This window comes from Molossus molossus, unplaced genomic scaffold, assembly GCF_014108415.1.
Source record: "Molossus molossus isolate mMolMol1 unplaced genomic scaffold, mMolMol1.p scaffold_m16_p_1, whole genome shotgun sequence".
Lineage (NCBI taxonomy): Eukaryota > Metazoa > Chordata > Mammalia > Chiroptera > Molossidae > Molossus > Molossus molossus.
In genome coordinates, this window is record NW_023425344.1 from 105,404,703 (window position 1) to 105,417,203 (window position 12,501).

Genomic DNA, 12,501 nt, shown 5'->3' on the forward strand with positions numbered 1-12,501 from the left:
TGAGCAAAACTGGCCAGGGCTGTTAGCCCTTTTTTACCTCATTGACACCCTCCTCCCCATCCCCTCCTGCCCCATCTCCGGCTTTGTTGTCCATGTCCATTGGTTATACATATATGCATATAAGTTCTGTGGTTTATCTCTTCCCACCCCTCACCATCCCCTCTTCTGAGGGTTGTCAGTCTGTACCCTACTTCCGTGTTTCTGGGTCTACCCTATTCCTCAGACTATTATATTCATTATATCGCATATATAAGTGAGATCATGTGGTATTTGTCTTTTTCTGCTTGGCTTGTTTCACTTAGGTTAATACTTTCCAGGTCCCTCCATGTCATCTCAAAGGATAAGAGATCTTTCTTTCTTACAGCTGCATAGTACTCCATTGTGTATATGTACCACAACTTTTTATTCGTTCGTCTACTGATGAACACTTGGGCTGTTTCCAGATCTTAGCTATTGTAAATAGTGCTGCTATAAATATGGGGGTAAATGTATTCTTCCTGACTGGGGTTTCAGGCTTCTTAGGGTATATTCCTAGAATTGGGATCACTGGGTCAAATGGAAGTTCAATTTTGAATTTTTTGAGGTAACACCATATTGTTTTCCATAGTGGCTGCGCCAGTCTGCATTCCCATCAGCAGTGCACTAGAGACCCCTTTTCTCCACACCCTCATGAACACTTGTTGTTTGATGATTTTTGATGGCAGCCATTCTGACAGGTGTGAGGTGATACCTCATTGTTGTTTTAATTTGCATCTCTCTGATGATTAGTGATGTTGAGCATTTCTTCATATGTCTCTTGGCCATTTGTATGTCCTGTTTGAAGAGGTGTCTATTTAGGTCCTCTGCACATTTTTTAATTGGTTCTTTGTCTTCCTTTTGTTGAGTTGTATGAGTACTCTATATATTTTGGAAATTAACCCCTTATCTGATATATCATTGGCAATGATGTTCTCCCATACAGTGGGTTGCCTTTCCATTTTGATTGTTGTTTCTTTTGCTGTGCAGAAGCTTTTTAGTTTGATGTAGTCTCATGTGTTCATTTTCTCCTTTGTTTCTGTTGCCTTAGGTGATGTATCAGTGAAAAATCTGCTCCATATGATGTCTGAAATTTTCTTGCCTACATTTTCTTCCAGAATTTTTATGGATTCACGGGTCACATTTAAGTCTTTTATCCATTTTGAGTTTATTTTTGTGTATGGTGTAAGTTGATGGTCCAGTTTCATTTTTTTTCATGTAGCTGTCCAATTTTCCCAACACCCTTTATTAAAAAAGCTGTCTTTACTCCACTATATGCTCTTGCTACCTTTGTCAAATATTAATTGAGCATATTGCCTTGGGTCCATTTCTGGGTTCTCTGTTCTGTTCGACTGGTCTATATGCCTGTTCTTGTGCCAGTACTAGGCTGTTTAGATTACAGTGGCTTTGTAGTATAACCTGATATCTGGTATTGTGATCCCACCTACTTTGTTCTTCTTTTTCAAAATTGCTGTGGCTATGCAAGGTCTTTTTTGGTTCCATATGAACTTTTGAAGTATTTTGTTTTAGTTCTGTGAAATATGTCATTTGTATTTTGATGGGGATTGCATTGAATCTATAAATTGCTTTGGGTAATATGGACATTTTAATGATGTTAATTCTTCCAATCCATGAACAAGGTATGTGCTTTCACTTTTTTATATCTTCTTCTATTTCTTTTTTCAATGTCCTGTAGTTTTCTGGAAATAGGTCCTTTATTTCTTTGATTAAGTTTATTCCTAGGTATCTTAATTTTTTTGCCATGATGATAAATCGGATTGCTTTTTCTGTTTCTCTTGCTGTGAGTTCATCATTGGTGTATAAGAATGCCATTGATTTCTTGATGTTAATTTTGTATCCTGCTACTTTGCCAAATTCATTTATTAAGTCTAGATTTTTGATGGAGTCTTTAGGGTTTTCTATGTCATCTGCAAATAATGACAGTTTCACTTCCTCCGTTCCAGTTTGGATCCCTTTTATTTTTTCTTCAAGTCTGATTGCTGTGGGTAAGACTTCCAGTACAATGTTAAATAAGAGTGGCGATATCCCTGTCTTGTTCCTGTTCTTAAGGGAAATGGTCTTAGTTTCTGTCCATTGAGTATGATGTTGGCTGTAGGTCTTTTATATATGGCCTTTATTATATAGAGATATGATCCCTCTATTCCCACATTGCTGAGTGTTTTTATCAGAAATGGATGCTGGATTTTGTTGAAAGCTTTTTCAGCGTCTATTGATATGATCATGTGGTTTCTATTCTTTATTTTGTTTATGTGGTGTATCAATCACATTTATTGATTTGCGAATATTTTACCAGCCTTGCACCCCTGGAATGAACCCTACTTGGTCATGGTGAATACTTTTTTTGATGTATTGCTGGAGTCATTTTGCTAGTATTTTGTTCAGGATTTTGGCCTCTATGTTTATCAGGGATATTGGCCTGTAGTTTTCTTTCTTTGTAGTGTCTTTTTCTGGTTTTGGAATTAGAATTATGCTGGCCTCATAAAACGAGTTTGGAAGTCTTCCTTCTTCTTGAAATAGTTTGAGAAGAATGGGTGTTAGTTCTTCTTTGAATGTTTGGTAATACTTTCTTGTGAAGCCGTCTGGGCCTGGGCTTTTGTTTGCTGGGAGAGTCTTGATTACCTTAGTTTTTACTGTCTGTTCAAGTTTTCTATCTCTTCTGGGTCCAGTTCTGGGAGACTGCGGGTTTCTAGAAATTTGTCCATTTTGCTTACATTGTCGAATTTGTTGCCATATAGTTGCTCATAGTAGTTGTTATCAATCTTTTGTATTTCCGTGGTGTTGGTTGTTACTTCTCCTCTTTCATTTCTGATTTTGTGCATTTGGGTTCTCTTTGTTTCTTGGTGAGTCTAGCTAAGGGTACATCAATCTTGTTTATCTTTTCAAAAAACCAGCTCTTTGTTTCATTGATTCTTTGAATTGTTTTGTTGGTCTACATGTCATTTATTTCTGCTCTGATCTTTACTATTTCCTTCCTTCTATTTGCTCTGGAGTTTTCTTTTTGTTTGCTTTCTAATTCTTTAAGTTGTGAGGTTAGACAGTCAATTAGAACTTTTTCTTGTTTCTTGAGGTAGGCCTGTAGTACTATGAAGTTCCCTCTCAGAACTGCTTTTGTTGAATCCCACAGTATTTGTGTTGTTGTGTGTTCATTTTCATTGGTTTCCAGGAAGTTTTTAATTTCTCCCTTGATCTCCTTCAGTAACCCATTCATTGTTTAATAACATGCTATTTAGCCTCCATGTGTTGAAATGCCTTTGCATGTTCTTGTTGCAATTGATTTCTAGTTTCATGCCATTGTGATCTGAGCAGATGCTTGATATGATTTCAGTCTTCTTGAACTTGTAGAGATTTAGTTTGTGTCCTATCATCTGGTCTATCTTTGAGAATGTCCCATGTGCACTTGAGAAGAATGTGAGCTCTGGTGTTTTGGGGTATAATTCTCTGTAAATATCTATTATATCCATTTGGTCTAGTGCTTCATTTAGAGTCTCTGTTTTCTTGCTAATTTTTTGTCTAGAAGATCTATCCCGTGGTGTCAACTGGATGTTGAACTCCCCTGCTATGATTGTATTGCTGTTGATTTCTCCTTTGAAGTCCTCCAAAAGATTTTTAATATATTTTGGTGCTCCTATATTGGGTGCATATATGTTTATTAAGGTTATATCTTCCTGTTGGATAGATCCTTTCAATATTATGTAGTGGACTTCTTTGTCTCTAGTTATGGTCTTTTTTTTTGAAATCTACTTTATTGGATATGAGTATTGCTACCCGTGAGATTCATCATATTTTTTATTTTATATCTCTTACCATTTGAAATGTGTGTTTGCTCTGTTTTGTGCTTAACACCGAAAACATAATTCCTCAGCAAAGATTTATTCTCTTTTTATATTTTAAAGTTTCCCAGAAAAGAAGAATTGTTAAGTTACATACATTTAAAATAATATTTGTTACGTAGCATTAAAATGTGTAAAAGCAAAACAAAATGGTTTTTAACTGAAAGTGTATTTCCAAGTTAACATAGATAAAATAAATATAATTTATGGAAATAGTTTTTAGAAATATTTATATTTTAATGAAGTATATTAAACAGTGTTCTTAATAAGTTTTAAAAATGTGAAGAAAATTATAATTTGTAATACTAGAATAGATCTATAAATACTCAAACTATCAATAATCTTGCTTCATGCAAGTGAGGAGGTGACTGGAGACATTGAAAAGCAGTGACTGCATCTAACCGAGCACTCCTGGAGCACTCTGGGCACAAAGAAGGGCGGAGATGAGGCCACAGAATGTCTGCGACCACCAGCTCAGTGTTTTTACACGAGTCCCAAAGGGCAGAGATGCACCTTAGGAAACAGTGGGGTGGATTAATGTAGACAATAATAAGCTTCTCATGAGCAACAGTAAGCATAACATGATCTAATCAGACTCAACTTTTGTCCAAAGCCTGCTGTCAGAAGCACAACCATGTCAATCCAAGGGTCCTCATTTTGACACAGAAAGACGCTTTCTAATACTTTTATTTAAATAAATAAAATTAATAGGTGCACTTCACAAAAAGTATATAGAATAAATTTCTTGTTTGCTAGTTCAGAGAAACCTGTAAAGATTTGCCTCTTTACTCTTTATCTTCATCAGTCTACCTGGATGGAACATGAGGTCAACGATGTATGTTTCAAAAGGAGGGAGACCCCCAGTCACTCCCTTTCGAGATTCATTCATCAGCTTTACTTCATTCCAAGCTCTGCCGTACTCCCCTCGAACCAGAGAGCAGCCGATGCCAACCTTATCAGCCAGAGCCTGTGGGAGAAAGCACAAGATCAACCATGAGTGAGGAGGGAGAAGGGTGGAGAAAAATTCTTAGCTGTAAGACCCACCTTGGTTGAAGGTAAATATACAACTCTTGCAAAGAAGTGCTTAGAAAGGCTGAAAAAATGTGGGATATTGTGATGGGAACCAATAAAATGTGGTCAATTCCCTTGTTCTTCAAGATCCTGTAGATTAAATCTCTGTGTAGGTCCTGCTGGGAAGGGACATTTTCCAGGCAGATTCACTGCATTGTATCAGCACAAGATTGATAACAGTGTTGGAGAAAAGCTATTCCACGGGCTTTCAGCACTGGTGCATCTATCAATCTTTCCATGCTCCTGGGCTGCGTGCTGGATGTGAATCACAGTGGGACTGAACTGAGGGACCAGCTGGGTGGGGACCTGTTTCTAGCCAATTCATTCTGTGAGATGTATGTAGACAGATGCTGTGGAGCAGGAGGAAACCTGTGAGTGGTTGGTCCTTCTTGGGCTGCTTGCTGCCATGACCCCCTCACGGGTTGCTTTTGTTTTCTGGGAGTTGTCTCTTCAATTTGTCTTGATGTTGAGGTGATTTTAAAAAGTACCCTTGAGCCCTGGCCAGTTTGGCTCAGCGGTTAGAGCGTCGGCCTGCGGTCCGGAGAGACCCGGGTTCGGTTCCTGCTAAGGGCACGTACTTCTGTTGCAGTTTGTCCCCGGCCCTGGTCGGTCGTGCGGGTGGCAGCCACTCGATGTGTCCCTTCACGTCGATGTTTCTCTCTCTCTCTCTCCCTTCCTCTCTCTCCCTCCCACTCTATCTGTACAAAAAAATGGGGAAAAAAAAGAAGTACCCTTGAAATCATCTAGAAACATCTTGGCCATGTTATAGGGGACAGGAGAGCTGGCTCAGACTGCCTGGGTTTTAGTTTCAGCTCAGCCACTTACCAGTTGTTGTCCCTCAAGCAAATGGCCTCTGTGTGCTTCCATTTCTTCAACTGTGAAATGAGGATGACAACAGTCCAACTACTTTCTCTCTCCTTTTTTTTTTAATTATTCCTCACCTGATTTCCATTTATCATTAGATAAAGAGGGAGGGAGAAAGGGAGGGAGGGAGGGAGGGAGGGAGGAAGGGAGGGAGGGAGGGAGGGAGGGAGGGAGGGAGGGAGGGAGGGAGAGAAACATCGATGTGATAGAGCCACATCAATGGGTTGCCTCCCACATGACCCAACCAGGACCAGGGATGAACCACATCCAAGGTACGTGCCCTTGACCAGAATTGAACCCGTGTCTCTTTGGTCCGAGGGTCGATGCTCTAAGTGCTAAGCCAGACCGGCCAGGGCTAACCACTCTCTTCATAGGGTGATTATATAGGTTGAGTGAATTAATACGAGTCAAGTGCTTAGAGCTGTGAATGCTGGCACAGAGTGGGTCCTCAGTAAGTGGTCCTAGTACTGATGTTGCCAGAGAAATGAGTGGGTCCATATTCTCCATCACTAGCGGGAGTGGATTCTTGCAATATCTTGAAAAAATAAATTTTCTCAGACTTGCACAAGAGGATGAGTGATTTTTATTTGAATGAAATTATATCCCTCATTTTTCAAAGTCCTATTTCCCTTAGTCTAGTCCTGGGAGAGACGTAGCTGGAGTTGCAGCAGAGGTAGAAGCAGAGCCAGTGTCCAGAGTTTTTGTTCCTTCGTGAAGTTGCATCCAGCAGAACATCAGTCTAGATTCAGCCCACTAGCCCACAGTGTGGGTGAGCACAGGGGAATGCTCTCACTGCAACAAGAGAGCCAGGAGCACAGGCAAGCAAGTGAGAGAGCCAAGGAGTGAACTTTCTTTGTTCAGGAGCTTGTGTATCTCAGATTTCATGCCCCTGCAGTGGCCACACCTATTCTGGCCAATCACCTGTTCCCAGGTGTGACTGACAGGTAAGCATTTTCCCACATCATCCAGACCTTACTGTGCTTGTGCCTAAACTGCCTTTGTCTAGTCCCTTCCTCATCGATCTGCGGGGAGTAGACCTGGAGAGTGTTAACATGTAGCTTTCTGGAAAAGCTGCATGAATTGCATGCCCATATTACCTAGTCTCCCTTTAGCTCCTTTCCTGTTATTTAATAACCAGGTTATTATAAGGGTATCACTAGAAGGTAAGAATCATGTTGTTTTAATAATCTCTATATTCATTTATTAATGAAGTGGATCTGAATGTATAACACTCTGTGATACTGTGATTTCTAATAAGAAATATATTTTGATCTTCATCAGGGTTTCTAGCACAGAGCTCCTAAAATTCTGGGAATTTCCTAGGTGATGAGAACCATAAGGGTGTCTTTTGTTGTGGTAATGAAGTGACTTTTGGACACCTGAGCACGGGGCCTGGCTGCCAGGAGGTTTGGAACATTCAGTCCTACTCCCTCCCCTACCTCTGAGGAGAGAAGAGGGGCTGGAAGTGGAATCAATCAATAGCCAATGAGTAAATCAATCATGTTTATGTAATGAAGCCTCCACAAAATCCCAAAAGAACAGGGTTTGGAGGTCTTCTGGGTTGGGGAACAGGTAGAGATTTGGGGTACTGGCCTTCCTAAGGAGGGCATGGCAGCTCCACACCCTTTCCCCATAACTTCACGTATATTATCTCCCATCTGGCTGTTCCTAACTTACATTCCTTTATGATAAAATGGTAATCTAGTAAGTAAAATGTTTCCCTGAGTTCTGTGAGCAGCTCTCGCAAACTAATCATATCCAAGGATGGGGTTGTTGGACCCTCTGATCTATAGCTGGTTGGTCAGAAGCACAGGCGACAACCTGAGCTTGGGACTGGCACCTGAAGTGGAGTAGGAGCAGTCTTGTAAGACTGAGCCCTTGTCCTGCGGGACCTGATGCTATCTCCAGGTGGAGTGTCAGAACTGAGTTGAACTGTCCAGCTATTGTTGGAGAATTGCTTCGATGTGTGGAACACCCTCCTCCCATGCTGGAATTAATACTAGAATCATTTCACACACTTAAACTAGTGGGGTAAAGAGACAAAAACAAACATATAATTATCTTCTCCAAAATAACTTTTACTGATCTCTTACTCCATGTCAAGGCACTTTAAATCATCAAACCAACCCTGGGAAACAGATTGTATTTCCCATTTTATAGAGGGTAACACTGAGGTCAGATAATTTCACCAAGGTTGCCGTAGGTGGTGATCTAACGTGAGAGCCAGGGAATCCGTCTCAGGAGACTGAGTTCTTAACCTCAGGACAGTACTGCCTCTAGCTGAGATGAATCTAAAAGTCTCTGTTTTCTTCCTGAAGTGAGAATCAACGTCCTTAGCTTAGAGGAGGAGATGGAAGTGGAAAACCTTAGAATGTCAGATGTGGGGCATAGTTGCCGAGGGAAACAGAAGCCTGTGACTCGGAGCTGGGAAAGCATGGCCCAGCTACCCGCGCATCCACACACTTTGGGCACCCCGAATCAGCTGTGACACTCCCTGAGTTGTATTCTGCAGGCTGAGTGTCATTAAGGGAAAGGATGGGCAATCAGATTGGCGGGCTGGCCAGACAGGGGTAAAAGAATGGGGAGCAAAAAATGAAGGAAATTAGTGAGCAAATTTTGACAACTCATCAAGGCTGTATAGAGGGCAAAAAGACAAAAAAGAGCCAAAAAACTTGAAGAAAATGGAAAAGACAAAGAAAATATGTGAGAGGAGTGAAAGACTTTAGGAGAGGTAGAAGAATAAGACACTAGATTAGTGAGTTAAATTCATGTTTAGGATTTCAGCAGTGGGCAAGCCCTGGATAATTAATTGCATGGTTCAGCTGAAGTGTGAGGGTAAAGAATTCAGTTTGGCATAATGTTACAGACTGAAAATTTGTCCCCGCCCCCCAAATTTATATGTTGAAGCCATAACCCCAATGTGATGGTATTTGGAGGTGGAACCTTTAGGTGGTAATTAGGTCTAGATGCGGGCATGAGGGTGGAGACCCCATGATGGGATTGGTGCACTTATAAGAGGAGGAAGAGACCAGAGCTTGTTCTCTCTCTTTCTTTCTCTCTCTTCCCCGCTCCCCCTCCCTCTCTCATCTCTTCTCTCCCCCTCTCCCTCACTCTCCTCTGTTTCTCTCTGCTCTGTCTCTGCTAAATGACCATACAGCAAGAAAACAGCCAATGCAAACCAGGAAGTGGGAGCTCACCAGACACTGAGTCTCCTGGCATCTTGGATTTCTCAGCCTACAGAACTATGAGAAATGAATGTTTATTGTTTAAGGCAGCCAGTCTATGGTATTTTATTACAGAAGCCCAGGAAGAATAATACAGTGCCTTTGAGACACTTAAGTGCATCTAGCTAGAGGGTAAAGTGATACACAGATCTGGAATTAGGAGAGATTTGTGGGACAGAGGAAAGGGCCTGGAGACTTCAGGCATGTAGGTGGTACTTAAGGCCACATCAAAGGATGACCTCACCTCGGGAAGTACACAAAGGGAGAAAAGAGAAGAGCCTGAATCAGAACCTCGCAGGACCTTAACATTTAAGAGAAAGATGGAGGAAAGGGATCTCCAAAGGTGATAGAGATGAAGCAGTAAGACAGGACATGTTACTAGAGAGAATGGTGTCAAAGAAAGAGAACGATCAATGGCAAATTCTTTACCATATCTAGTATGACAGACAATAGGTCTCTATAATCCTTATGGAGACATAACAGAAAGCAGTGAGCTGAGAAGGAAAATGAGAGATTTGCCAAGGAGGGACAAGTTGTTGAGATGACTCAGAATTCTGACCAGGAATGAGAATGAGAAGCATTAGAATAGGTTTTGACTCAGATAAGCATGGGTTCATGTTCCAGTTGTGCGTCTGGTTGACCTTGGGTACATTTCTTCTCTAAATATCTGTTTTCCTATCTCTAAAACAAGGAGTCGTTTCACTTTGGCATTTTTGAGACTCTTCACAATTATATTTATCAAATGCCTGGAACATAGCTCAAATTGATGGTGGTCATGATAATAGGAGCTATAATTATGTTTATAGATATTATGAGAAAAAAATATACTTACTCTTTAAATATTGTAGATTTAATTATAGATTTTAAAGGAGAAACAACCAAGAGAGAAAGAGATTAAAGACTGGAGGGAAGAATTGCTAGAGCAAAAAATCCAAGGGATTAGAAAAGACTGACATCTGGATTATAAATAAAATTAGCTAGGAATTGTAGGCAAGATATACAGGGATACAATGAGGCTTATAAGTATTTGGGAGAAGATAAGAATTTTATATAGTCTGTAGTTTTGAAACCATTTCCTTAGCTCCTATTATATTATAAACACTGAATAAAATGGAGGTAAACAAAGATCATCCCCTCTCTTAAACCTGATCCTTTTTTAGTGTCCCTCACTTCAGCAAATAATGCATCATTACCAGATGCCTTGCCTAGAAACTAGAAATCATTTTGTTTTTCTCCTGTAATCTCTCACACCACACCTAGGCAGTCACCAGTCCTTTCAGTCTTATCTTTTAAATCTCCTTCTTTCATGTCTTCAACTATGGCTCAGCATAGGTTACCCACACTTCTTGCTCCAGTAACCTTCCAGCTGGTCTTCCTCTCTCCAGTTTGGGCCCTGCTCTCATCCATTCCCCATTCAGTTGCCTAAAGGCTCTTTGAAAATCATGTGACTCATTAATTTCCCCCTAACAACTTTCAGTGGCTACTCACATGGTGCTTTATAATCTGATCCATTAGCCTCATTTCTTCATCCAGATAAACTATTCTACATTCCCAGATGGCCCATTGAATCACACCTATTATTTTGTATAAAATGTTTGCTTTGTTCAAAATACTCTTGTCTTCGTTTGTTCCTTATTGAAATCCTATGTTGCCTCTAATATATCATTTTCTCTTCTGAAACTTTCCCTGACATCACCTTTGAACCCACAAGTCTGGCTTCAGTACACCTTGCATACGGGGGCTGTCACTTTAGTATCTCTACATTCCCAGACGCTTAAGGTCCTGGCCTATAGCTGGTATATGATAAATGTTGAATGAATATGTTTTCAATAGTCAGTGACTATGTATGTGCCTGTATGTGTATGTGCATATATGTGTGTGTGTGTGTGTGTATGTATGTGTATATACATATATATATCTCAAATATAAGTAAATCTAAGTGATAGGATTCATAGTATCCAGTTAAATACTAGCACCTGGATCACTCCAATATGATAAAGAGAAAACATTTTTACCTCACGGCAAATGAGGCAAAACATCTTAAATACCTTGAAAAGCAAAGCTCGATGGTAGAAGATTCCTTTTTTGATCAGTCCAATTGGAACAACATTGGATTTAAGTTGAAACTTCAGTTCACTTATGTGAAGTTGCCAGCTGAAATTTTGTAGCTTCTCTTTTGGAATTTCACCACCCATTTTCTCTGCCACATACCTGTGTCAATTACATTGAGATCAAGTCAATCAAGTTTAATATCTCACTTTGACCACTTTGAATGTAACTAACTACATGTATAAAAACTATATTCTCTATATTTATTGTTTGCTTTACTTTAAAAAATGTACTTAACTATAACTAGGTTAACATTCTGCTTACTGTATTCAAAGTATCATATGTAAACTGAAATTCTAACAACTTCATTTAACACATGGAAATAAATAATTGCCAATTTCCCCAATACTTATAAGATACAAGTCAGTATCACTAAATATGTAGCAATGCAGTTTAAAATTTTTATACTACTCTTGAGAAGTATTTGTAAATGTTTCAACTTGAAATCCAAGGCATTGTACTAACATATGGTCCTTCTTTTAAAAAATTTAAATGCAGAGACAAGACAAATACATAGAAATTTTCCCATTAGATCCCAAAATATTTTTAAGTTTATAAGGTTTTTGTTTTAAATTTAATTATTTTTTTTAAATGTAGAGAAAGACGTGGCATTTATATAACACTGAAGTCAGAGGAGAGAGGAAGAGGCAAACAGGAAAAGTAAGTAGCCGGTGAGGCAGGATAGAGGTGGTATATTGTGCCTGTGGGTTTCTCCTAATATTATCCTCTAACTGAAGAAGTCAGTACATACTCCACAAAAACTCTCTGCTACTACATCTTGGAATAAAGGCAGAATTGCATATTTTAAAGAAAGAGTTTCCCCATTATTGTATGTGGAACTGAGCGAAGAACAATGGTGAAAGACACAAGAAAGAGCTGGGAGAAAGCTGCTGACCGGACCGCAGTCCCACTCAGCCAGGTGCACTGCAATGAAGGTTAGCCACCAAAAGCATGGGAACAAATCTCTGTGTCTCTATCTTTGTGTGGGCTCAAGTTAAAAAAAACAAAAAACACACACTTATTTGGGAACGATGAAAAATATTTCTGACAGGAACAAAGCATGAAGAAATTTGGCAAATGTTGAAATGGGCTAAATCAGAGTTCTGACTGAGTCACTGCTTCTCGAGGATACTGGGAAAACTTTGGTCGCCAGAAACATTCTCTTCCAGTGCTGGCTGATAAGCAGTCAGTGATCTGGCAGCTGGGTTTCTCGCCGGTGTCACATCCAGGTTTGATGACTGCAGCTCACTTTTATTTGGAGTAGATACCAGCTCCCAAGGAGACCACAGCTGCTGCATAATCCAGTAGCTCACCTACTGGTTGGTGTCAGTCAAGAAGGCTATCCTTAATCTGTAGTGATTCCTAAC

General features: G+C 39.9%; 1 protein-coding gene across 1 annotated transcript in view; it reads right to left on the bottom strand.

Moving 5' to 3' along the window:
• Positions 1-4,623: 4,623 nt before the first annotated feature.
• The window catches only part of ARMC3 (armadillo repeat containing 3), a 31,890-nt gene continuing 24,012 nt past the window's right edge, over positions 4,624-12,501 (bottom strand). Inside the window, 2 exon segments of the mRNA XM_036270134.1 lie at positions 4,624-4,833; positions 11,074-11,236. Coding sequence (XP_036126027.1) covers positions 4,624-4,833; positions 11,074-11,236 — 373 coding nt within the window.